Source organism: Cervus elaphus, chromosome 9 (assembly GCF_910594005.1).
Source record: "Cervus elaphus chromosome 9, mCerEla1.1, whole genome shotgun sequence".
NCBI classification, from domain to species: Eukaryota; Metazoa; Chordata; class Mammalia; order Artiodactyla; family Cervidae; genus Cervus; species Cervus elaphus.
In genome coordinates this window covers 61,801,388-61,828,947 of record NC_057823.1, presented here as the reverse complement: position 1 = coordinate 61,828,947, position 27,560 = coordinate 61,801,388, and the positions used below count along the sequence as shown (strand labels likewise).

The window sequence follows — 27,560 nt, the reverse complement described above, 5'->3', positions numbered from 1 at the left end:
AAAGCTCATACTTCATTAGGTTTACTTAGAATTTACCCAATGTCCTTTTCTGTTACAGAGCTACCACATTACATTTAGTCATCATGTCTCCTCAGGTTCTTCTTGGCTGTGACATTTCTCAGACTTTTTTTCCTCCCAGTTTTATTGAGATAATTGACATAGCACTGTGTACGTTTAAAGTATCGGCTTCCCTGGTGGTTCAGATGGTAAAGAATCCGCCTGCAATGTGGGAGACTTGGGTTTGATCCCTGGGTTGGGAAGATCCCCTGGAGGAGGGCATGGCAACCCACTCCAGTATTTTTGCCTGGAGAATCCCCATGGACAGAGGAACCTGGTGGGCTACTGTCCATGGGGTCTCAAAGAGTTGGACATGACTGAGTGAGTAAGCACTGCACACTGTGTAAGTTTAAAGTATACTGCATGATGATTTGACCTACATAAATCATGAAATGATTACCACAAGTTTAGTGAACAGCCATTATCTTGTGTAGATACAAATTTAAAGAAGTAGAAAAAAATTTTTTACCTTGTGATGAGAACTCTTAGCATTTACTCTTTTCTCTTTCATATGTAACATAGAACAGTATTAATTATATTCATCATGTTGTACATTACATCTCTGCTACTGCTGCTGCTAAGTCACTTCAGTCGTGTCCGACTCTGTGCGACCCCATAGATGGCAGCCCACCAGGCTCCCCCATCCCTGGGATTCTCCAGGCAAGAACACTGGAGTGGGTTGCCATTTCTTTCTCCAATGCATGAAAGTGAAAAGTGAAAGTGAGGTCGCTCAGTCGTGTCCGACTCTTAGCGACCCCATGGACTGTAGCCTACCAGGCTCCTCTGTCCATGGGATTTTCCAGGCAAGAGTACTGGAATGGGGTGCCATTGCCTCCTCTGACATTACATCTCTAGTATTTATTTATCTTAGACCTGGGAGTTTATACCTTTGACTGTCTTCATCCAGTTCTCCTCCCCATACTCCCTGCCACTGGTAGCCACAATCTGATCTCTTTTTCTATAAGCTTGTTTGTTTTGAACTATTAATGTATTGAACCTACAGTATTATATATTAGTTCCTGGTATATAGCATAGTGATTTGATATTTCTATACATTTTAAAGTGATCACCATGATAAGTCTAGTTACCAGCTGTCACCATGCAAAGTTAACATGTAATTGTTGACTATATTCCCTGAACTGTACATTTCATACCCATGGCTCATTTATTTATAACAGGAAATTTGTACCTCTTAATCTCCTTCACTGCTCTCCTCCCCTGGCCTCCTCCCCTCTGGCAATCCCCTATTGTTCTCTGTATCTATGACTTTGTTTCTGTTTGTTATGTTTGCTTGTTTTTTTCAGATTTCATGTATAAGTGAAATTATATGTATTTGCCTTTCTCTGTCTGACTTATTTTACTTAGCATGATACTGTTTAAGGCCATCTGTATTGTTGCAAATGGCAGGACTTCACTGTTTTCAATGGCTGAGCAATATTCCACTGTATATATGTATGTCACATATTTATCCAATCTTTTTGTCTGTTTTTTAAAAAATTTTTACTGACATATAGTTGATTTAAAATATTGTGTTTCAGTTGTAGAGCAAAGTGATTAATTATACATATACATATATTCATTTTTTTTTTATCAGATTCTTTTCTCATATAGTTATCACAGAGTATTGAGTAGAGTTCCTTGTGCTATACAGTAGGCAGGTCCTTGTTGGTTTTCTATCCTCTCTGTAGCTGTGTATGTATGTTAATCTCAAGCTCCTGATTTATCTTTCCCTCCCATATTTACCCTTTGGTTACCATACATTTGTTTTGATATCTGTAAGTCTCTTTCTGGTTTGCAAATAAGTTCATTTATATCATTTAAAGAAATAGATTCCACATATGAGTGATACCATATATTTGTCTTTCTCTGTCTGACTTCACTTAGTGTGATAATCTCTAGGTCCATCCATATTGCTGCAAATGGCATTATTTTGTTCTTTTTTATGGCTGAGTAATATTCCATTGCATTTATGTACCACATCTTTTTTATCCATTCCTCTGTCGATGGACATTTAGGTTGCTTCCATGTCTCTAGCTATTGTAAGTGGTGCTGCAGTGAACATGTATCTTTTTAAAATTCACTGGGGTCCGTATATCTTTTCGAATTGTGTTTTTCTGGATATATGCCCAGGAGTGGGATTGCTGGATCATATGGTAGTTCTATTTGTAGATTTTTAAGGAGCCTCCATACTGTTCTCCATGGTGGTCATACTAATTTACATTCCCACCAACAGTGTAGGTGGATTCCTTTTTCTCCACACCCTCTCTAGCATTTATTATTTATAGACTTTTTGATGATGTTTGATTTGCATTTCTCATATACTATGATGTTGAGCATCTTTTTATATGCTTTTTGGCCACCTGTATGTCTTCTTTGGAGAACTATTTAGATCATCTATCATCTTTTGATTGCTTTTTTTTTTTTTAATGTAATGCTGTGTGAACTATTTGTATATTTTGGAGATTAATCCCTTGTCAGTTGTTTTGTTTGCAGATATTTTCTCCCATTCATTCTATGGGTTGTCTTTTTTGTTTATAGTTTCCTTTGCTGTGCAGAAGCTTTTAAGTTTAATTAGATCCTGTTTATTTTTTTTTTAACTTTTCATTACTGTAGGGGGTAATGTAATCTTCCAAAAAGATATTCCAAAAAGATATTGCTGTGATTTATGTCAGAGTGTTCTGCCTATGTTTTTCTCTAGGAATTTTATAGTGTCCAGCCTCACACTTGGGTCTTTGACTCATTTTGAATTTATTTTTGTGTATGGTATAAGAGAATATTCTAATTTCATTCTTTTACATGTAGCTCTTCAGGTTTCCCAGCACCACTTATTGAAGAGATTCTTTGCTCCATTGTATATTCCTGCCTCTTTTGTTACAGACTGATTGACCATGGGTGTATGGGTTTATTTCTGGGCTTTTTATCCTTGTTCCATTGATCTATATTTCTCTTTCTGTGCCAGTACCATACTGTTTTGATTGCTCTAGCTTTGTAGTATAGTCTGAAATCAGGGAGCTTGATTCCTCCAGCTCCATTTTTCTTCTCAGGATTGCTTAGGCTATTCAAGGTCTTTAGGGTTTCCGTATGAGTTAAAATTTTTTTTGGTTCTATTTATGTAAAACATGCTCTTGGTAATTTGATAGGAATTGCACTGAATCTGTAGATTGCCCTGGACAGTATAGTCATTTTTATAATATTGATTCTTCCAAGAATATGGTATATATCTTTCCATCTGTTTATGTCATCTTTGACTTTTTCATCATTGTCTTATAGTTTTCAGAGTATGGTCTTTTGTCTCCTTAGGTAGCTTTTTATTCCTAGGTATTTCATTCTTTTTGATGTGATAGTAAATGGGATTGTTTCCTTAATTTCTCTTTCTGATCTTTCATTGTTAGTGTAAAGGAATGCAAGAGATTTCTGTGTATTAATTTTGTATCCTGCAACTTTACCAAATTCATTGCTAAGCTCTAGTAGTTTTCTGGTAGCATCTTTGGGATTTTCTATGTGTAGTATCACATCATCTGCAAACAGTGACAATTTTACTTCTTCTTTTCCAATTTGAATTCCTTTTCATTCCTTTTTCTTCTCTGATTGCCATGGCTAGGACTTCACAACTGTGTTGAATAAAAGTGATGACAGTGGACATCCTTGCATTGTTTCTGATCTTAGAGGGAATGCTTACAGTTTTTCACCATTGAGAATGATTTTAGCTTTGAATTTGTCATATATAGCCTTTATTATCTTGAGGTAAATTCCATTTATGCCCACTTTCTGGAGAGTTTTTATCATAAATCAGTGTTGAATTGTGTCAAAAGCTTTTTCTGCATCTATTGAGGTAATCATATAGTTTTTATCCTTCAGTTTGATAATATGGTGTACTACACTGATTGATTTGTGGATATTGATTTGTGGATAATTGAATGTATTACTGGGTTTGGTTTGGTAGTATCTTGTTGAGAATTTTTGTGTCTATGTTCGTCAGTGATACTGGCCTGTAGGTTTCTTTTTTGTGGTATCTTTCTCTGGTTTTGGTATCAGGGTGATGGTGGCCTCTGATGTTGATCCACAGAGGGTGCAGCCTTAGGCATATATGGTCACCTTGGAGGACAGTGATCTTAGCAGGACTTTCTTTCTGATCTCTCTGTTACACTGCCTGACTCTTGGTATCATATCCAGCTGTTAGGTTCCACTAATTGTCAGCTGATTGTTCTGTTGTTTTTGATAATGCTTTGTATCATCATTTGCTCCACATTCTATTCCCATTTAAGTCAATTCTTTTGAAAGCGTGCTTTGGAGTTCAGTGTTTGGTTTTTTTTTAAATTAATTTCTTTGTGGTTGTGCTGGGTCTTTGTTGCTGTGTGTGGGCTTCCTCTAGTTGCGGTGAGTGGGGTCTCTTCTCTCGTGGTGCATGAGCTTCTCATTGTGGTGGCTTCTCGTTGTGGTGCACAGGCTCTGGGGTGCGTGGGCTTCAGTAGTTGTGGCACTTGGGCTCTAGAGCACAGGCTCAGTAGTTGTGGTACGTGGGCCTAGATCCAGACCAGGGATCGAACCCATTTCCCTTGCAATGGCAGGCAGATTCTTAACCATTGAACCACCAAGCAAGTCCCTGGAGTTCAATGTTTTTATGACTTGCCTTTCTTTTTACCTTGGGCAAAAATCTCAGAGTCACTGTTCTGAACAATGGCCTGCTTCTCTTGGAGTGACATCTCTGTTTTGTGAGCTGGGTGCTGGGTGGGGACTGTTATCTCTGATCTTCTCAACTTGCCTCTCCTAGTGTGGAACCCCTGCCTTATGAGTGATCTGGGGTGAGGGCAATAGGGCCCCTGTATCCTTGGCCTGCCCAACCTTGAGTAGAGCATTTGCCCTATGAGTGGAGTCTGGGTGCACCCTACTTGTGGGCTGCACTCACCTGTGATTTAATGTCTGTAATACATAATTGATAGTGATAAGAGATGCTGGTAACTTGATCTTATTGGGGAGATACTGCCGCTCTTGACTGGGAGTGAGAGAAAAGAGAGCCGTGTTTTCTTGTCCACAGCTGCCTAGAGTGGAGATTCTGCCTCGCTGAGCTGGGAAAGGGATAAAGGAGTGGGCTGTGGCTCAGATGTCTCAAAGTCTCAGTGTTTTAACTGAGAGTTAGTAAATTATCTAGAATAAGTCTTCACTTGCCATATGCCCTTAGGACAGTTTCTGGAGACTTTAGATGACTGATATAGCAGTCCTCACTGGTTATGGTCGTTTCTGGGAAGCAGGTCTATGGAGCTTCTGATGCTACCATTTCCTCAGCAGTCCCCTCAGTTCCCATGACTTTTGTGTTCTTGTCCTTTTGCAGTCCCCTTCCACTCTAGATAGGGCTGACCTGTGCAACCATTAGGATGTGGCAGAAATGATCACAAAAGCCAGTTCACAAAAACAATGCAGCTTCTACTCTGTCCCTCCTTCCTGGGCCACGTGCTGTGGGGGAAGCCAGCTATCTTGTCATGAGGACAAGCAGCCCAATGGTGAGGTCCCCATGGCAAGGAACTGAGGCCTCCTTCCAAAAGCCAGCACAAACTTGCCAGGCATACACATGAACCATCTTGGGAGCAGACTCTCTAGCATGCCAAGCTATCACATGATTTCAGATGACCAGCTGACTTCTTGACTGTGACCCCATGAGAGACCCTAAGCCAGAGCTACCTAACTAAGTCTCGGGATTCCTGACCCACAGAAACACTGATATAACACACACTTATGTTTTAAACTGTGAAAATTGGGGTAATTTATTATGTAGCAATGGGTAATTAATACACGATCTTGGGTAAAACCCTTCTCTTATGTTCTTGTTTCTTCATCTGAAAAACATTGTTGGACTAGATCCATAGTTTCCAACAGTCTTTGAGGAGCTGTATGATCTCACAATGATGGGTAACAGGCTACTGTGTGGAGCAAAGGGGAGGCCAAGCAGGTCTCTGCACTCCAGGCAAAGCAGCTCTGCTTTTTCTCTTTCTTATAGACTGAGCTTCAGTATGAGATTTGATTTGAGGAATTTTTTTTTAGTCTTTGTTCTAGTTTTTTTGTTGTTGTTGTTGTTACATTTTGTGATTTCTTCAATCTTATATGCTTATTTCCATTCAGTTTCCCATTCTGAAATGGGTATTCCATAAGGCTGTGCATTTCTAGTGTCCACAAGCATAGAGTATAAGGAATGTTACAACAACCCTTTAATTGTTCAGAGAGGAAACTCTGGAGAGGGGAGGGGACTTTTCCAAAGTTACATAGTAGTTTAGTGACCAAGTAAGGAATGGAATACAAATCTCTTGACTCTAGAAGAGATTATCTGTGCTAATGAAGTGGGCTTTCCTGGTGGCTCAGTGGTAAAGAACCCACCTGCCAATGCAGGAGACATGGGTTTGATCCCTGGGTGGGGAAGATCCCCTGGAGGAGGAAATGGTAACCCACTCCAGTATTCTTGCCTGGAGAATCCCATGGACAGAGGAGCCTGGTGGGCTACAGTCCTGGGGTCTCAAAAAGTCAGACACAGCTGAGCAAATAAACAATAACAATGATGCGGAGTTATCATAAAGGAAAGTATTAAAAAAAATAAATCTTCAAAAAGCAAAGACTAGAACTTGACTGTGTTCCGGTACAGGGGGAAGCAAGTAAAAGCAACATGAGAGTCTTAGGACATGCTGTCCTACAGAAAGCTGGCTTGCTCATAAAGATAAATCATACAGGAGTAGAGATTTATGTTGGGAATCAAAGAGACCTTTTACCATAGAGTTTTCTGACACAGTTAGTCATTACTTTGCAGTGTGGCAATCAGGCAGTTCAACAAACTTTTATGAAGTGCTAGGACAGAGGTGAACTCTCTCTATATATGTGGCTTTATGTAGTGTTAAAATTTTTGAATAGTTGCTGACATTAAAAAATAAGTCGATTTCTGGTTTGTTTTGGATAATTGGCAAATCTGAGCTGGCACTGCTGCCGGGGGGCCTTGGCTGGAGCTGAGTATGGGCTGCCCCTCGAGCTGGGGGCAGACGCTTCACCATCTGAACCGCCAGCGAAGCCCAGAGCTGGGGCCTGAGCACTGCAGTTTCCTTCCGTCTCCCCCAACCCGTTCCTGTTTTTTTCCCTCTGAGGCCTCCTGCTCACTGCCCTTTATCACTCTGCTTGTGCTGTTATTTTTCTTAGAGTATTTTCTTACACCTCTCCTTACTCACTTACCACATGAGCCCTGGAAGGATCTGATTTTGAGATCCCCCCCAGCCCCGCCCTGCCCCTGTCCCGGACAGTCCCCTCCCTTCCTCCCTTGCACACAGAACTTACTGGAGGCGTGGCGCTTGACTTTGACCTGTGGGTCCACCCGATGGGACTTCTCACTGCAAGTGGAGGCATGGCGCTTGACCTGGGCTCCAGAGGGACGCTCAGGCTCCTCGTCCTGGGGGGAGATGGAAGGAGAAGATAAAGTACGGGTGGGCTCAGAGCCCTCAGTGTAGGTGCTTTGTGAGTGCACTTGATGGCTGAGTGCTGCCTGACCTCTGAGATCTTGGCCTTACACTTTTAGTTGTGTGCAGCCCTCAATGGTCTATAAACTACTTGCACTAGCAGTATGTTACTTGATCCTCATACCTTCCTGTCAGGGGCAGCAGAAGGCAACCCTAAACTGGAATTTCTGCTGAGAGGAAAAATTAGGACGTCTCAAAAGACTTTGGGTGACCATATTTGATTTATCATAGATATTTTTGTCAGTACATCATTTGGATGTATCCTTCAAATTTTCTGAATTGCTAATATAAAGTCTTAAGTTAAAAAAAGTCAAAGTTGAGATCAGCCAGTGATAGAAGTGGCATAACTTAATAGACTGGCTATACATTTTCACATGAAAGAGTAGCGAGAGCACTCAACATCTTGTCAAAGCTCAGGAAACCATGAGTGGAATATGATAGTCATATAATAATGATATTGATAATAGCAGTATTATTTACCCTCATTATAAGACCTTCCAGTGTCTAGGTACTGTGCTAAGCTTTTCCCATAAAGTATTTCATTTAGTTCTTGCAAAACCTAGAGGTAAGAGCTCAGACCATCATCCAGCACTGTCCAGAGCAGGGGTCCTGCCCTGTAGACACATCTGCTTTCCTTGGCACCTTGATTTCCCTCTCTGTCCATGAGCTGTGAGGCCTGACTCACCAAACAATGTCTAGTCAGAATGTGGTCCTCTTGCTTTCCCGTGGCAGGAGAAGGCACAGGGCAGATTGTGGAGCAGGATGGGTCATGTGATGGCTACAGAGGCCTTACTGTAAGTTAATAAGCTGGCATCTTCTTGGTTTAGTGAGCAAGACAGGGAGACTGCCCTGGGAGCCGAAGCCCAGACTGTGGATGCCACCAGGTAAAGGCCTGTGGGGGCAGCCACTCGGTTATCATCCCTCTGAGACATTACTGAATCAGTCAGCTCACAGAGCTGTAGTGGTGGAAAGCCCAAGCTTGCTCAGACTGGGGCAGTGCTCTGTAGCGTGCAGAGCCCTCTCTTCTTCTTGGTCAGGGGCTCTTTCCTCCACACTGCCCAGCCTTCTGTTCCAGAGGTTCTCCCAAGCTACAGTCTGGGGCAAGAAGGTCCCCTCTCCCCCACCTTCCAGGTGCTGGTTAAACAAAAATGATTTCTCTGAGGCAAAGGAATAGTGAGGGAGGGAGAGAGGGAGAGCTAATAAGTGGCCTTTGCCATGTCCCCCAAAGTACCAAGGGACCATACCTGCATCTTTTCATAAGGAACATCATCATAGACTCGGGGCTCAGGCCACTGATCCTGGCAGGATCTTGCATATCTAGAAAATACAAAGGATGATGATGATGATGTGACAATGATACTTATGCAGCTTACAGTGCTTTCCTGTCCACTCATTTGATCCTGGCAGCAGCTTTTAATGGAGGTCAGAAAGTTAGTGATAGCAGCCAGGCCAGGCAGCACTGTGCCACTGATGTGTTTAGAGCTTATAGGCAGGGATGCATGGGATTCTCACAATCCAGGAAGCAGGTTATTCATCGCCTCCATTCTGTACGTGAGAAAACAGAGGATCCAGGCTGGCAAGCAACCAACCCAAGCTGTTGGTCATGATAGAGCCATAGCTCGAAGCTGGCACGTATAATGCAAACTCTGCAGACGAGCCTCGTGCCTGCCCAGAGGCTCAAGGGTATGGGGACCCTAAGTTTCTATGGCATGAGAGCAGAGCCCAGGCCATGGTCGAAAAGAGCTGCTTCTTTCTGGCTCGTTCCATCCACAGCATCCCCAGCCCTGAGCCTCCTCCTTTAACCAGCTCACTCCTCCTGGTGGAAGAGGAAGGCACCCACTCTGACTTCCCAAGGAAGCAGTCTTTCTCAACCCATCCTCCCTTCCCTCCCATTCCACCTCTGAGAGGGAGCTGAGATAGGAAAGGTTGTGGGCAGCTTTGAGGGGCTGTGGGGTACTGGCCCTTACAGGAAGGAGTTGCGCCCTGCACTGACGATGCTGGTTAGGGTCTCCACATCCACATAGTCATAGTGCAAAGCTTCGGGAGTGACTTTGGATCCCATCTCCACTAGCAGCAGCCCAAGCCAGCGGCCCATGTCCTCTGAGCAGCTTGCCTGAGGGAGAGAAGGCACAAGCTGAGTTCACTTTGGCACACTGAGGGCCTCTAGCTACCCACTCACTTCAGCCAAACCAACATGCGTATAGTATCTGTTTGGACCCAATACTTAGGGATCCAAGAGGAGCAAGACTAGAGCACTCATCCAGAAACCCAAGTTTTAAGTTTTCTGGATAGAAAATAGAGACCTCTATTCAGGTCTCTGCTCTAGGGCTACCTCCTCAGAGAAGCCCTCCCCAACTACCTCTCTAAAACATATAGCTTTACTCATTATCCTCAGAGCCTTCCAGACCAATTAGATATGAAAACAAAACTTAGCTTTTCTCTGAATTCTTTTTTAATATTTTCTTTTTATTAAATGAGGAGGCTATTTATCACATAACCCCAATTTTTTTCTTGTATCATAAATGCCAATTATATATAATATTGTATACAGGAAAATCTCTAAGAAGTTGCTGGTCAACTAAACACATGTTTTTATTTAAAGAACATTATCATAAAATAATATGTATTATAAATATGTATTAGAAAAGTTACAAATTTTTGCCTAACTAAAAAATTTATGACAGTTTGATTCCACCTGTTTGACTTAGTATGAATAGAATGCTAGATTTCTATTTTAAAAAAATATATATGCAACAAGCAATGAAGATTTACTGTATGGAACTACAGTCAATATCTTGTAATAACCTATAATGGAAAATAATTTCAAAAATAATATATGTGTATATGTAACTGAATCACACAAAAAAAGAATTCTGCTTTTTGAAATTTAGTAATGTTTATCTTTTTTCCAGTTTTTCTAAGTGTCCGATGGACATCTAATAACAACATATGAGATGCAGAATTTTAAATATATTTGTGTAGGATGTAAGTTAATGTAAATAAAAATATTTAAATTACTAATAACATCATTCAAGATGCTCCTATTCTTATTTTTTCTGCACTTGATAAATATTCTCAGAGAAATGTTAAAGAGCATCATCATAAAATCAAGTTAGCACACAAAAACTAACTTGAATTTAGAAAGCACAGTTTTTGCCAGAAAGCTGTTTGTGAAGAGAAAGGGAAAGCTCTTTCTGAAGAGAAGTAAAAGACCCATCTCAAGCTATCAAAAGTAGAAGTGACTTACGGAATCAATATTTCCTTACATTTAATAACTGAGAGAGGCAGTGGGTACTGGGCAAAGAAAACAATGCCTAGAGCCTGGGTCTTACTTGAAGGAAAAAGACCAAGAGGCCATTAATCCTCTGTGGAGCTTTGGATGAAGCCTGTGACTGCCCTGGCTTCAGTTTCCTTATCTGTAATATAGGGGATAGTTGTTTAAGTTTTCTACCAGTTAATATTTTAAATGTCTAAATAGCTGAGGGATTGACATGTAAAGAGAGATTCAGTGTATTCTGTATGACCCCAGAGAGGAGGCCTGGTGCCGGTGGGTAGTTAGGAAAAATGAGTGGGTGAAATGAAATCACATTGTCATTTAGGCATTTGTCCAACAGATGTTAATTGAGTCCTTACTGTCCCTTACTAAGAGCCCAATACTGTCCAGCCCAGTATTGCTGGATATCAGGCTGGGTTCTGGAAAAACAAAAATATGCAGAACAGGTGTAGTTGCTGCCTACACAGAGTTTTAAGATTTCAACTCATTATGGAGAAAATCTTTGTAAAAGTTTAGTTGCTTGGTGGGAGGAGCAGTGGTTTATCTGAGATGAACAGTCACTGGTGGGAAGTAAATTTTAGAGAGGTTTCCAAAATTAGATCAGAGTTAGACTAGATGCCTTTTAGGCTTGGGACTATATTTATAAGGCAGAGTAAACAAACCTTGGGTCTAGGGTTGCCGGATTTAACAAATAAAATTTACATGCAGCTGTCCAGCCTTCCCAGCACCACCACTTGCTGAAGAGACTGTCGTTCCTTTTGTATATTCTTGCCTCCTTTGTCAAAGATTAATTGACCTTAGGTGTGTGGGTTTATTTGTGGGCTCTCTGTTGTGCTCCATTGATCCATATCTCTGTATTTGTGCCAATACCATGCTATTTTGATGACCATAGCTTTGTAGGATTGTCTGAAGTCTGGGAGGGTTTTGCCTTAAAATGGTCAATGTTATGTGAATTTTGCTCTCATAAATCCTTTGAAAAGAAAAAAAAAAATGCACGGTTCTCTTAAATTTGAATTTCAGATAAACAATAGTTTATTAGTATAGGTATGTCCCAAATATGGGATATACTTGTAGTAAAAAGAATTAGTTGTCATTTATCTGAAATTCACATTTAAGTGAGTGTTCTGTAGTTTAACTGGCTACTTGGCAGCAGTTGGCTTACTTTCCCTCTTCCTTAGTCTCTGTAATATCAATAAGGACCCCTGGACAAAAGCCAACCTCCAGGCCAGAGCTCCTCTTAGCTCCCACCCCTAAGCTATTTTCTCTTCTTACCTCCAAGATGGCAACTTCCTGCCGGTTGTGTAGGATCCGGAAGGCAAATGGGTGTCTGGGCCCAAAGCCTGGGGCCACCTCACAACCACGGAGGGCAATGGCGTTCACGTGGGTCCGCAGGTCTGTGCGGTCCTTGTGGAAATACAAGGTGTTACACTTCAGGCGGCACCAGCGTTCCTTCCATCCGTGGTTCACCAGCACATTCAGATAACCTGGGAGGCAGAGACCAGTGATATGACCTCCTGATAGTCCTGGGGGATACAAGTCAGGGTGCGGGGACAGAGGGCCTGGGTAACTCTTGTACTCTAGCTGGAGAGAAAGGCCTTCTGGGTCCTGAGTCAGCTCATTCCAGGTCTGTGACCTCAGGTTTCAGTTTGTTATCTGTGAAGAGGGGATTGATAATCATATTTGTACACTACCTGCACAGCCTTCAGACCATACCAACCTTGATGAAAGGGACAGAACTACTGTATATAATGAATGAAAGACACAACTCTTCCTTCTGCCTTTCCTTCTAAAATAGCAAAAACTAATTGCGGAGGACAGAAAACAATGGCTGATGCTGACACCTGGTGGCAGCATGTGGAACAAAAACGTGTAGCCAAGATGAAGAATTAGAAACAAGTGAGGGGCAGGCTGATGGTTGATGAATTTAGAATTCCCTCTTCATGTTTTAGATTTTAATTTATTTTTTACCATAACAGCATCCTCATCCACTTAGAAAATATTTATTTATATCCATGTGCTTTTATAATGTTCTTTCCAAGTTATCAGGATATTACCATTTACCTAAAACACATGATTTTTTATTGGATTCCAATACATGGAACAATGCGTTTAGATGAACAGTGTTTCTTTTCTTTCAAACTACTTTTAGTTCTCATTTTATGCATTTACAATGAAAAGTCCTTAAATATTTTTATTCAAGAAATATCCTTGTAAGACCGGACCATAACTTAAACACTTGGTATATTATATTATATAGTGGGAAGTTAAGATACTCTCCTCTTGTCATAGTAGAGGAAACTGAGGCCCAGAGATGGGCAGTGATTGGCACTAATGTCATAGGGAGCATAGAAGTAGGACAGCTGGTTAACTTTTCCTTCTGTTAGGTGTCAGGGCCTCATCGGGGAGAAGTGGTGGATGGGCATGAATTATTGATGGACTGGGGGTTAGCCATTGAGTAGGAGGATTCTATCCTCTGCCTTAGGAATGAGGTAGATTAGGCCTGGAGGGTCTTCTGGCTTGGCCCCAGGATCCCTCATCAACAGGGTCTGAATTCTCTGCATGCATGGTACCCACCACAGCATGGAACCTCCTCGGTAGAGGACGTCTGCAGGTCATCAGCCAGTGCCTTCTTCTTAGAGAAGCTGATGATACGGGTGATCTTGCGGCCTGCAGCCCTGCTCATGGAACCCTTCAGCTCTGACAGGCTGCTCTTCTTCCCTTTGCCTGTTGACATGGAGATGGGTTAGGTGAGGGGAGGGAGCCCCAAGTTCTAGATCCACCTGCCCCTAGCCTTCCCTCCAGCCTTTGAACCTGCACACAGGGCCTGGCCCAGTATGGATAGGCCAGCTCACATCAGCCAGGTCTCCAGAATGGTCAGGACCTGATCTGCACTGTGCGTGCTCATGGCAAGGCCCCTCCCAGCTCTAGCATTCTCCCTCTGAGCCCCCAGAGGCTCCTACCGTGTTCACGGCCAAGAGTGGAACAGCTGTCACCCATGCCTAGGCTGTCAGAATCCGAGGTCTGCTTCTCTTGGGACAGCCTCTGGGGAGGAACACAGACAGCCCCTTGTCAGAGGGCACACTCAGTCTCCCTTTCTTGGTTCAGCGCCCCCTTGGCCCCTGTACACGAGGATTAGCTAAAGAAATACTTGTGAGCAACTGTCATACTGGTATGAGGAGGACAACTATCACTTAGGGTGGTTGTGTCTTTCATTTATTTGGAAATGAGGAATTCAGTCTATTTGGGGAGTCAGAAATTCAATATAATAGGCTGAAATTAATGTCCTGGGAGTTTGGACCATATTTGGTAGGTGACGGGGAGGTAAGAAGGTATTTGAGTGGGACACTAGTGAAGTTGGTTTTCTAAGTCCCCCCCACCTGCATCATGGGAGATGGACAAGAAGGGGGCAAGACTGGAAGCAAAAGGGGCAGTAAGAATGTCATCCTGGGCAATATGAGACTTGATAGGAGGGTGAATAGCACCAATGAGGATGGGGAAAAAGAGATGAGTTGGCATTTTCAAAATAGTCGTAACAGGACTTGGTGATCAGTAAATGTGAATGGTGGTGAGAGACGAGTCCATTACAATTCTAGCTTGGATGAGAGAATGGCAAAGATACCACACACACACACACACACACACACCCCACCCCCCCACCCCATGGTAACAACTTCGTGGTCAACCAGCAGTATTTTTCCTTATTATGCCAACTCTGGACCAGTCACTCATATTAAGGAGTGGTGTAGAATAGTCAAGATGGACCTTGGAAGAAATAATGTCTCTCCTCAGCTGTGGAGATGTGGGAAAATCGTTTCATCTCTCCAAGGCTTCTCACTTGAATTACCCTCCTGTCAGTGCTAGAAGGCAGGGGAGATGAGAGAGTCTGTGTACTCCTCCAAGTTTCCAAAGGTTGGAAAAATGGCAACTGTCAGAACTGGGACAGAACTGTCAAGTATAAAGAATCACCTCTGTAAATTGTGAAACAGAGTTATGGTTCCTATTTGTTCTGTGATGATGTACAGATGTTAAGGTTTTCATCAAGACAGCAAATATAAAGAAACACCGTGTGCACTTTGGAGTTGATTTAATGATGATGACAGCTCAATCACAGGAGTCTATGGAGAGAGAGAGCCACCAATACCATGTTCTCACTCCCACTCTTCTCCAGAAACACCACCTAAACATTTTAGCTACCCTCCCACTGTACACTCAGCCACAGGTTGGCTGGCTGGGTGTAATCAGCTAGCTCTGTTCTTATTATGTGTGACTTTGGGCAGACTTTGTGCAATGGCTTCCTTTTCTGAAAATGCAGTTCATCAAAGAATTATAAAAATTAAGTTAGGTAACATACATAAAGCATTTAGAACAGTGCTGGCCACAGTCACATTTTCTATAATGCTAGCCTTTATTATGTCATGCGAGACCCTTATGTGGGGGTCTTAACCCTCCCTTAGGATTTGGGGCTGAGTCCCATGATCACCCACAGCACCTGGTGAAACATAGGCTTTAGCATGTATTTGCCAATGGCCTGATGGAATGAAACAACTGCTTCACTTATGTCCCAGTGGACACTCCTAGTCTGACTGACTGATTCCAATTTGGTGTTCATGGCTTGGTTCAAACGTGACCTCTTCCTGTCCTGGCAGGATAGTCACTCCCTCCTCTGACTTGTGTTGCACCTTGGACATGGGCATTCATGAATTCAGTAGATGTTTATTAAGTGCCTGCTGTTGATGTCTGGCTTTACCACCAGCCTGCGTATCCCTTGGGACAGAGCCTGTGCTGAGTTCCCACTGTCTCTCTCAAAGGGACCCTGTGAAGACAGAGGTACCTTGTCCAGGTCCACCTTGCACAGGAGGACTGGGGATCTGGGCACATCTGCCCCCTCAGTGCCCCCGACGGGCTTGCTGACCTCTCGGATGACCTGTGGAGAGGACACATACTGTGAGCAGGTAGGCAGAGACGCTGTGGAGACAGAACAAGAATGAGGTCCATTAGAGCGCTTGGGATCACTGGGTGAGGGACAGGTTGACTTGGCCTCCTGCCCCATGTGTGGGACACGCCAGGAACTGAACAGGCTTTTTCCTGTGTCTGTCCCTTGAATTGAAAACATAAGGAGCTGGGAGCCTAGAGGCTTGGCTTCTAGACCTGGCACCATTACTAATTAGTTGCATGGCTTTGGAAAAGCCATATCCCTGCTCTGGGATTTCATTTCCCCATCTGTAACACAGGGATGCTACTAGTTCTCTGCTACCTCCTTGGGGGTGTGAGGACCAGTGAGATGATGGCTGTGAAGGGCTATGTGCATTGGCATGCCACAGGCATGAGGGACTCACTTCTGTGACATGTTGGAACTTTACAACAACCTGCAGAATAGCCAGGATTATTCTCTCCATTTCAAAGATGTGGGAACTGAGACCCCAAGGCACTCACCTGAGGTCATGCAGCACAAGCATCCTGATTATTAAATAGCAACAGACCATTGCTGCTCATCTGTCAGGTGGCTTTGCCTGGATTATCCCCTTGTATATCCCCACAGCAGCCTTGTGGGGTGGGGTACTTTGGTCCCCAAATTACAAATGAGAATGATGAGACTCTGAGAGGTGAAGCCATGGCTGCCTGCTCTGCTGTTTGTGCTAATTGAGGTACCAGGGCAGGCGTCTTTAACTCCGTGTTTAGGGCTTTTTCTTACCCAACCACAGTCCCTTAAGGACAGAGCACTCCCCCCACCCCCACCCCAGCAGGCAGGTTGTCTCTCTTCCTTCCCCTCCAGAGACAAAGGCAGTAATGAGAAACAGTAAACATCCCAGTGGGAGAGCTGGTTATCACAGGAAGGAAGAGAGGACGGGAGGGAGGGAAGGAGTGGTTTGGTTTCTCTGTTCCAGCAGGAAGATCAGAGGAGGAGAGATCTGCTGTAAGGGCCGCCTGGGGGTGAGGGCTTCACCATCACTGCACAGTAGTTGCTGACAGTTACTGAAGACTTACTGCCTGGCAGGCTCTATGTCAGGTACTCTCTAGAATGCTTACAAGAACCATCTTATAGAGGAAGAATCTGAGGCACAGGAACATGAAGTCCTTTGCAGAAGATCACATATCAGTAAATGCTGCTTAGGACCGGGACTTGAACTTAAGGTCTGTATAGCACCGAAGTCTTCCCTCGTCATCACTATGCCACCCTGTCACCTTTGGACTAGATTTCCTTAGATTTTCCTTGGAATTGGATTCACTTCCAATTCTGGTCCGAACCACTGGTGGTTGCCCTTGGGTGAGTCACAGAAGCTCTTGTGCCTCAGCTTCCTCATCTCTATAATGGGAACAATATTAGTCCCACGGTGAATAGTAAATGAAGTCATGTGTATAAAGCTCTTACCACAATGCATGGCGCCAAGTAAGTGCTCAGTACATGGTAACTCTAATTGTTGTGTAAGATGCAGGAACTGGGTCATAGGTGGATCTTATAAGTATGCACATTTCACCTAAGATAAAGAATTTCTCCTTTATTAAAAAAAAAAGGATTAGCCTGTCTAATGATAAAATCAGCCTCTTTTGTAGGAGGTCTTAAGCTCTCTGTTCCTGGAGATGTACAGTGCAGGTAGGCATGTTAGGGGATTCAAATAGCTAGAGGAACATAGGTCTCTAGGCTGAGGTCTGTCTCCTGGAGGTATCCGAGGCTCATTTCCACATAAAACCCTAGCCATGTGGAAGGCACTGACCCTCTGAGCCAGGCCTGTTCTTCCAGTGACAGGCGCCCACCCCACTGAGGGCTGGGTCTGGGGAAGAGAGGAAGGAAGGGAGGAGGGAGGAAGGGTAGCAGGGTGGGTGAAGGGCACGGGCCCCCCTGTACCTTCAGCCACTCCTCGGCCTGCTCCCGGCTCTGCAGTGCCAGCACCAGGACTTCAGTAGCCCCCTGGGAGAAGCGCAGCTCGTGCCTCTTGTGCCGGCTGTCCTTGGGCACATAAATGACATTGCAGACATCCAGCGCTAGCCTCAGATGCGGCTGCCGGTCCTTGGAGCTTTTGTAACACTGGACAGGAAGAGAAGGGGTTAGGGCCTGCTGGAGTGGAGAGTGGAGGGAGGAGACTGAAACTCAACCTGCCCCAAAGAAGCCTCCCCACCCATCCCGACTGGGCACTGCATGAAGACTGTTCACAACAGAGACAAGAAGCCTGGGAGGGGCATCTTTGGGAAAGCTCCAGATCTCAAGGGCTTTTGAGTGGTCTCAAGGGTCACAGCTACTTATTTAGGAAGAGGCAGGTTTTAGCACAATACCAGGAAGACCATTCTAGTCTAAAGAACCAGAGAAGAAACAGGCTGTCTTGGGAGGAAGCCAGCTCCCTGCTATTAATGGGCTACAAGGCGAGAATGTGGGAGAGAGTTATAGCAGAGATGGAGGGTTGGCCTTGGGAAGTCAACAGTTTATCAATAATAATTCTCACTTCCCAGTTCTTACTGTGAGGCTAACATTACCTTGATACCAGAACCTGACAATGACATTACAAAAAAGGAAAGTCATAGGCTAATGTCTCTCATAACATAGTTGTAAAAACTATAAACAAAATATTAGCATATAGAATCCAGACACATATAAAAACCATATTGCACAGAGACCAAATTTATTCTAAGTGCAAGAGTGGGTTATCATTCAAAAACTAACCATGTAGTTTATTGTAGTACCAGAAAAAAGGAGAAAAACCACATATTTCAATAGGAGCAGAAAAAATATTTGATAAAATTCTGTATCCATTTGTAACATAAACTCTTAGCAAACTCTTAGAGGGAAACTTGCTTAATGTGATAATAAGGAATTCCTACAAAAAAACCCCACAAGCAAACATGAGCCTTAATGGTGCATTATTGAACTTTCCTTTGAGATCTGGATTGAATACCTACACAAAAACTCCACAAACAAATATCAGTCTTAATGGTGAATTACTGAACTTTCTTTTGAGATCTGGATTGAGACAAATATGCCTACTCTCACCACTTCTATTTATATCATACTAGAGGTCCTTTGTTGTTGTTGTTCAGTCACTAAGTTGTGTCCGACTCTTTGTGACCCCATGGACTGTAGACCACCAGGTCCTCTGTCCATGGGATTCTCCAAGCAACAACACCGGAGTGGGTTGCCACTTCCTTCTTCAGGGGATCTTCCTGACCCAGGGTTTGAATGAGCATCTCCTGTATTAGCAGGTGGATTCTTTACCACTGAGCCACCAGAGAATCTCCACTGTAGGTCATAGCCATCACAGTAAGTCAGGAAAAAGAAGGCATAATGTGTAGAAAGAAGTATGTCATGATTCTTGGCCTGATTCTGACCTGGGATGAGCTTTTCATTGCTCCAAGGTGAGAAAAGGTCATGTTTCAATGGATATATGTTTAGTAAGACTTAACAGGTAAAGAGATGTCATTTTTTTCCCAGAAATTATGTCCTTCCTTATACTTTGGAATTAAAGGTATATTTCTTTTATGAAATGATAGTGATGAGACATGACAAATTTTAAAAAAATGTTTCAACTTATATAACAAGTATTGCATGGGCTCAGTTTCAGAAAAGGCAGATGTATGGAAATGAGGGTGGAAGTTTATGCATCAAAACTTAACAGTGGTTAGCTCTTGGTCAATGGGATTAGGTAGGTTTTTTTAAAAAATCATTTTTCATTTTATTTTTTTTTTCTAGCTTTTTAAGTAAATACATTTACTTAGTGAAAAACGGTAAACATTGTTTTAAAGTGATAAAAAAATTCAAGTTTGAGAAAACAAAACTTGGTCAAGTCTTTATCAGGTTTTGTATTTTTTTTTTTAATTCTGCTCTGGTAGGAGAGCTCTGTTCTCAGAAGAACCGTCCTTTGAGCCTCTGTGCGCAAGGCAAACCCAGAGGGACAGAGGCAGACATGCCTGCACGCACAGACACACACGCACACACATGCAAGTCCACGTGAGGCCCAGAGGCTGTCCTCTGCGGCCACTCACCAGGAGCTGGTCCTCCTTGATGACGGTCAACTGCTTGGCCCACTGCCCGAAGCGCTTTTTCCGCAGCAGGAAGGCACATATCCTGCAGTCCCTCACCAGGTGCATGGAGGCCTCCTCTGAGGGCCACTGGTGTGTGGGCTGTGGCCCTTTGCCTTCCTCCTCCTCCTCATCATACGACTCGTAGGAGCTGCTCATGGCGTCAGAGTCATTGTCTGCAGGAGCCATAGGAAAGGACCTGTCCCTGTGCTGTCACCCAGGGTGGTGGGAGGTGGACCTTTTGACTCTTTTGCAGACATCCCTGCTCTGGGGCCCCAGGGCTGTGAAGGGTTGGGTGTGAGGTATGATCTTGGTAATGACTAAGCTCCCATATAGGCCCTGTGTCTTTCCTATTTACCACTTGCTTTGTGACCTCAGTGACTTACCTCTCAGAGCTTCAGTTTCCTCATCAATGAAATGGTCATAATAAATTCTAATACCTACCTCACTAGGCTATTTTTTTTTTTTTATTAGTTGGAGGCTAATTACTTCACAACATTTCAGTGGGTTTTGTCATACATTGATATGAATCAGCCATAGATTTACATGTTTTCCCCATCCCGATCCCCCCTCCCACCTCCCTCTCCACCCGATTCCTCTGGGTCTTCCCAGTGCACCAGGCCCGAGCACTTGTCTCATGCATCCCACCTGGGCTGGTGATCTGTTTCACCATAGATAATATACATGCTGTTCTTTCAAAACATCCCACCCTCACCTTCTCCCACAGAGTTCAAAAGTCTGTTCTGTATTTCTGTGTCTCTTTTTCTGTTTTGCATATAGGGTTATCGTTACCATCTTTCTAAATTCCATATATATGTGTTAGTATGCTGTAATGTTCTTTATCTTTCTGGCTTACTTCACTCTGCATAAGGGGCTCCAGTTTCATCCATCACTAGGCTATTTTGAGCAGCAACGAATGCAGAATGTTTAGCTGAGTGTCTGGCACTCACTGAGGGCTCAGTAAACATCAGCTATTGTCTTTACCCATCATCTTTGCATCCATTGTCTCAGGTCATTTTCTTGGCTCCCAGCAAGTCCCTGTTTGATAGAGGAATCTGGAGACTCAGGGAGAGTAAATCACTTGCTTAATGTCAGTCACTGAGAGTCAGGGCAAAGGCTTGATCTGGGGCTCCTAACTCCTCTCAGCAGTCTTCCCACTGAACCCCAGAGTCACTGAGAACAAGGACTTTGAGGCCTCTGTGGTGACCCCAGGGAGTTGAGGGGGGCAGTGGGTATGGGCATGCCAAGGTCAGGTCAAGGTTTGCTCTCCCTGAGGACAGAACTGGACTGAACGTCCATCCAGTACTTACAAGAATTCTTCAGCTCCCCATTCATCCTGGTGGCGGGGTAGCTGCTGTCTGCATCCTCATAGTAGCCATCCATAAGTGAGTGGGCTGGGCTGCAGCCATCTGTGGGGTTGGCAGAAAGAGCAGTACTTGGAGAAATGCAGGCAGACTCCAGGTGCCAGGGCTGGCGAAGATCTTGGACACGGTGTCCTCCTCAGGGAAGAGGGAGTGGAGCTTCTAGTCACTGCCTGGCCAGAGTGTGGGGCCTCCTCTCCGTATCTCGTCTGCCTTAGCGCCACACCTGCCCCCTATGCTCCTGTCACCAGGAATGGCCCTACTGGGCCCTATCACACTTCCAGGCCTATGTTCATGCTATTCTCTGTGCCCTCTTAGCAACAGCTAGAAAATTCCTACTCAGCCTCCAATACCCAGCTCGAAGATCTTTCCTCTGACCTTCCCAGGCAGAGCATGGTCAGCCTCTCTCCTCTGACCCCAGAACACTGGTATGTGTGGGTGTGTATCTTGGTCACAGTTCTAGTCACTGGGCTGCAGGGAGTGGTGTCCCAGCACCTGGGCCCTGACCCCCTTTCTGCTCTGCCTTTGTCTCGTCTTCCTTCACCTCAGCCCCTCTGCTCACTTCTTAATGCATCCACCCCATCCTCTCCTTCCAAACCTGCAGAAGGAAGTGGACTAGAGGAAATAATAACACATACAATAGTGAATATACACAACACACACAATAGCTGCTAATGCTGAATTTTTGCACTTTTCCCATTCTTTGGAGTCAGTATAGTATAGGAATGGAGGTAACCCAGATTGTATTTTATATCACAATTACCAAGGGTCTTTTATTTTTCTTTTCCATTATTACTATAAGATACTGAATATATTTCCCTGTGCTATACGTAGGATCTTGCTGGTTATCTGTTTTGTATTTATTAGCTTGATCTATTAAACCCCAAACTCCTAGTTTATCCCCTCCTTTCCCCTTTGGTAACCATAGGTTTATTTTCTATGTCTGAGCCTGTATCTGTATTGTAAATAAGTTCATTTGTATCATACTTTAGATTCCATATATAAGTAATATCTTCAGGTATTTGTCTTTCTCTGATTTCCTTCACTTAGTATGAAAATCTCTAGGTCTGTGCATGCTGCTGCAAGTGGCATTATTTCATTCTTTTTTCTTATGGCTGAGTAACATTCCAGTGTGTGTGTGTGTGTGTGTGTGTGTGTGTGTATAAAATATCTTTATCCATTCATCTGTTGATGTATGTTTAGGTTACTTCCATGTCTTGGCTGTTGTAAATAACACTGCTATGAACATCAGGGTTACATGTATCTTTTCTTTTTTCAAAAAATTTATTTATGTTTGGCTGCGCTGGGTTTTTGTTGTTGCCCTAGGGCTTTCTCTTGTTGCAGTGGGCAGGCTTCTCACTGCAGTGGCATCTCCTGTTGCAGGACACAGGTTCTAGGGCATATGGGCTCTGTAGCTATGGCGCACAGGCTTAGTTGCCCTGTGGCATGTGGCATCTTCCACGATCAGGGATCGAACCCATGTCCTCTTCATTGGCAGGTGAATTCTTAACCTCTAGACCACCAGGGAAGCCCCAGGTATCTTTTTGAATTAGAGTTTTCTCCAGGTGTATGCCCAGGAGTGGGGTTGCTAGATCATACGGTAACTCTTATTTTTAGTTTTTTGAGGAGCCTCCATATTTTTCCCTTAATGGCTGCACCAACTTACATTCATTTGGGGTCTTTTAAAAAATGCAGATGCCTATGGCTGATTCATGTTGATATATGGCAGAAATCAACATAATACTGTAAAACAATTATCCTCCAATTAAATAAAAAGGAAAAAAAACATTTAGATCCCTGAACTATGTCTCCAGAGATTCTGATTCATTGGTGTGGGCTGAACTGAGGAATCTGCACTATGGAAAAAACCTATTTAACTAGATGGTTCTAAACGTATGTAAAAATAGAAAATGTATGGAATTCCAAGGAATCAGATATTTTTTTTAACAATTAAGATTATTTTGATATGGATGGTCTCTGGAGCATACTTTGAAACTCAGTGGGTTAAGGGTGTGTGCTTTGGGGTTAATCAGATCTGAGTTCAAATCTATCTTCATTATTTACTGAGTGACCTTGGAAAGAAAACACAGTTTCTCTGCATTTCAGATTCTTTACCTATAAAATTGACATGAACAGTTCCTACCTTGGATTAGTGATATAATGCATATGAACTCTCAGTATAAAGCCTGGCACATGAAACATCTTAGACAAACGCTAGACATCATTATAACTATTATATCTTGATTTCTGCAATGCAAGGAGAGAGGTATCAGACCCACACTTCACAGATGAAGAAACTGAGGCCACATACTTTTCTAGTGATAGAGCCTGGATCAGAAATGAAGTTGTTAGCTCAGGGGACAGGTGTCCATCCCCTCCTCCAGGAAGCCTTCCTTCTTTCAGACCAACTTGCTCTCACACCACGCTGTTCCTCAGAGCACCGCTCTGGGCTCTCAGCCCTGCTGACCGTCTGTTATCCTGAGGATGGCAGCACTCAAATTCCCAGTGACTGGGGTGCCCCGTTATCTCTCTCAAGTGAGGCTCACAGCCTGCTTTTCCCAGCAGACATCCTGAGGTCTCAGATGCTAGAGACATCCCTGTGAGGTGGACTGGGGTACTCAGGCCACAAGTGAGGGTGGAAAAGGGGGAGGTGCAAGGGGGAAGAGGGAGGGAGCACCAAAAGCACTCGGACACCTGGCAGGCTGGACAGTGTGTGCGAGAGGAAGGATACTTCCTGTCGGGCTTGGCGCCCTCTTCCTGGACAAGGGCCCTGGCCTTTCCTGGGGCACTCCCTTCCCTCCCACCCCAGGATCCCCGCTGCTCCAGGAGGCAGCTTCTCTGCCCCATCTGAGCTCTTTGGGGAGGGGAAAGAGCCTCATCCAGCTGAGGGCTTGTCCTGGGATTCAGGGTCTAGCAGCACTTCATCCCCTCCTCCTCTGTCCTCAAGTGGATAAAATAAAGTCACCTGCTTCATATAAACAGCTGCTGGCAGTGACATAGGTCCCAAGACTGAAGAGGACCATGGATCACCTGGTCCGAGTCTACCATTTCGCTAGTTTTGTTTGAACTAGTTTATTAATCATAAGAATAATATATCATAATAGCCCAAAGATGGAAAAAACCCAAATGTCCATCAACTGACAGATGGATAAACGAAATATGGTATATTCATACAATAGAGTATTATTTGTCTATAAAATGGAAGTACTGATACATGCAATGACATGAATGAACTTCAAAAACACTATGCTGAATGAAATAACCCAGACATAAAAGGCCACATATTGTATGATTCTGTTTAAATGAAATACTCAGATAAGGCAAATTATAGAGACAAAGAAGACTGATGGAGAGGGGAACAGGAAGTGACTGCTTACTGGGCATGGGATTTCCTTCTGGACTGATGAAGGTGTTTGGGAACTTGATAGCGGTGATGGCTATGCAATACTGTCAATGCATTAAATGCCAGTGATTAGACACTTGCAAATGGTTGGAGTGGTCAGTTCTATGTCATGTGTATTTTACTGCAACATGATGAAAAGCCCAATCAGTACAAAAGAGTATGAATGGGAAAATATGTTCCCTTTCACCCAGATTTCTGCTCATTCATTTCCTATAGGAAAATACTGTCAAGAGTTTCTTGCATATCCTAGAAAAACTATTAAATGCATGTGTGAGTACCCTATTTAAAAGCGAATGGGATCATGTTATATGCAGTATTCTGATTTTTTTTTTTCATTATGTATCCTGGGATTCATTTCTGATCAGCACAGACAGACCTGTCTCATGTATTTTTTGATGGCTGAAGAATATTCCTCTGTGCTGCCAAATGATAGGATGTTGGGACACAGATATCTTATGGAGGTTCAACTATACATGGTGCATCACCCAAAAACCATAATAGAGTTTCTTGTGTGTAATGCTAAGTCCCTATACCCAGGCCATAGCACTCACGTGAACTTCCGCCCTAGTGCCTTGATATGTGTGTATCTAACCCCTCTTTCTTATTTCAGGGATAGAGGAACAGAAGCCCAGAGAGGGGAAGGGGGTTGTTCGAGGTCACATAGAACTGGGTCTGGAACCCCAGCCCCTGACCCCCAAGCCTACTGGCCCGCCCACCCAGGCTGTCACTGGAGAGGCCAGGGTCTCCCACGCTCCTCCCCATTAGGTGGGCGTGGCTGAATGGTGCCAGGCTTGGAGCTCCAGCCCCAGCAGGATACACAGGAGCTTCAGGACAGGAGCCTTCTCCCCCTCACCCCCAACACTCAGGGACCAGAACTTACTGTGGGAGCTGATATACTCAGGGGACTTGCCAGGCCCCAGGGGAAGGGCCTCCTCATAGTAGTCCTCAGGCGGAGGCCTGTTGGGGAGCGGTGGAGGCAGGTCAGCTGTCTGAAAGAGGACAGAGAAGGTGTGTGAAACCCAAAAGACCAGGAGAGCATGGGGAGCAGGCAGAGTGACAGGGAGGAGCCTGGGGGCGAGGGGAACAGGAGCCTCCTAGAAGACAGGATGCAGTCTCTGAATGTGAAAGGACATGATGAGTGGTCAACAACTGGTACCATTTACGGTGGTGACAATAATGAATGATGCAGTCAACAGACAATGTTTGATGTGATTTGGGCCCCCTGCCCTAATTCCATGGCCTCAAAGGCTGGGAACTTCATTTTTTATCTGTGATCCAGACCTTCATTTTTATAGGTGAAAACTCAGGCTCAGAGATGGGAAGTGATCTGCCACACAGCAGAAGGGAGGAAGGCAGAGGCCACCCTTCTTGTGATCCAGAGCTTTCCCCATCACTCCTTCTGTGCTCCTGAAATCAGAAGTTGGGGTGGGCATGTCCTTTGGACCTGAAGGGACAGGTCAGTTTACCACATTATTGCTGCTCAGCACTGGCACAGTGAGCATGTCATCATGAATCACTGAAATGTTCTCATAGTGCTATTTCTGCCCTTAACCACCACACTGAAGAAAGAGGAGATCTCTCATGGTCAAGAGGATCCCCAACATTAGAGTTGAGAGTTTCCCTACCTCCTCCAGAGGAAAAAAGGGCCAGAGAGTGTAAGAACTCACGTGTCTCAGAGATGGACTCTTGGCTGGCTCAGGACTGGCTCCTTTGCAGGACTCCGCCTCGTCCTCTGGCATGTCTTGAAGGCCGCTCAGGTCACAGTCTACGGGGAGTCAGGCCATTAGGACAGAGTAAGTGGAGGATGAGCATGGCGGAGTGAGAAGAGGACTAGATTTGGGGTCAAGAAGCCCAACCACCTCCTCCATTAGTAATCCGGGGCAAGTGACTTCATCCCTCTTATCCATAAAGTGGTCACAATAATCCCAGTGTTATCAGGGAATCAAATGGGATAATTCAATTTGGTACAGTGCTTTGGACGTTTTCAAGGGTTATTTAATGAAGGCACGGTGTTTTCCCAAAGTCTGTCAGTCCATGAATCCTCTCATCTGACCCACAGCTTTCTCCCTGTGTTGCATAGTGCCGTTCTCGTCGGGATAGATCACGGATCGCACACACCCTGCACGCGGCCTGGCTCGGCTGCTCCCATACTCTAGGTGCCTCTGCTAGTCCCTCCCAGCTCTACTTTCTGCTGAACTGCCAGACCGCTCAACTCAGAGACCAGGCAGCTGCTACTAAGACGGATGTTAGCAGCAGACGAGATAACACCCTATTGCCAGCCTTCTTCGGCCTCTGTGTTCATCCCTACCCTTCCTCAAATCTCGGGGGTGATTTCCTGTAACTATGGATTTTGACTAGACTTTTAGACCTGGCAGGGCCCAGAGAGGCAAAGGGACTTTTCTCAGGTGACTCAATTTTGTAATGATGACCCATATACAGGGGACCCTTCTAGAGACTGAGGTTGTAGACATGCATGTTGGGGAAGGACAGATTTCAGCTGAGGTCAGGAGAGAGTAGCTTACCAAATTCTTCAAAGAGGGACTCCACGAAGCTTGGCCCAGAGTGGAGATCCGCTGTGTTCACGTACAGGTAGGAGACTTCTTTGGCTGTGAGGAAGGAGGAGAGCAGGCCAGCAGTGAGGAGGGAGGGGGCCCAGGACTGCTGTCGCTGAGGACGGCTAGTCTCCCCCACCCACTCAGACTTCTGTCCCGCACAGGACACAGCGCTCAGGTTGCAAAGCATGTGCATATCCTAGGTTATATCCAAAGCTTTCAAACTTTGTTTCCTTTTTTCCATTGTTATTGAGGATCTCAATAACGGAGCCCAGCATAGAGGACAAGGTAGAGGCGCTGCTCTGGGGACAGCTGGGGGCCAGTCGGCAAACCGCTGCCCCTTTCATTCCCCAGCAGTCCTGTAAGGGTGGCCGAGGACATCGTCCCTGGGAAGTGAGGCTCAGTTTCACAGTGGTGACCACC

The 27,560-nt window shown here is 44.4% G+C and overlaps 1 protein-coding gene across 2 annotated transcripts in view; it reads right to left on the bottom strand.

Moving 5' to 3' along the window:
• AFAP1L1 (actin filament associated protein 1 like 1) overlaps window positions 1-27,560 on the bottom strand; it is a 69,287-nt gene that overhangs the window by 9,454 nt on the left and 32,273 nt on the right. For both annotated transcript variants that reach the window (XM_043913235.1, XM_043913236.1), the window contains exons 3-15: window positions 27,108-27,191; window positions 26,253-26,350; window positions 25,466-25,574; window positions 21,132-21,230; window positions 19,786-19,997; window positions 17,660-17,839; window positions 15,647-15,739; window positions 13,776-13,857; window positions 13,390-13,539; window positions 12,088-12,299; window positions 9,509-9,654; window positions 8,786-8,858; window positions 7,363-7,474 (exon numbers count right to left, since the gene is read on the bottom strand). In XM_043913235.1, the coding sequence (XP_043769170.1) occupies window positions 7,363-7,474; window positions 8,786-8,858; window positions 9,509-9,654; window positions 12,088-12,299; window positions 13,390-13,539; window positions 13,776-13,857; window positions 15,647-15,739; window positions 17,660-17,839; window positions 19,786-19,997; window positions 21,132-21,230; window positions 25,466-25,574; window positions 26,253-26,350; window positions 27,108-27,191 (1,650 nt within the window). The remainder of the gene's footprint in view (window positions 1-7,362; window positions 7,475-8,785; window positions 8,859-9,508; window positions 9,655-12,087; window positions 12,300-13,389; window positions 13,540-13,775; window positions 13,858-15,646; window positions 15,740-17,659; window positions 17,840-19,785; window positions 19,998-21,131; window positions 21,231-25,465; window positions 25,575-26,252; window positions 26,351-27,107; window positions 27,192-27,560) is intronic.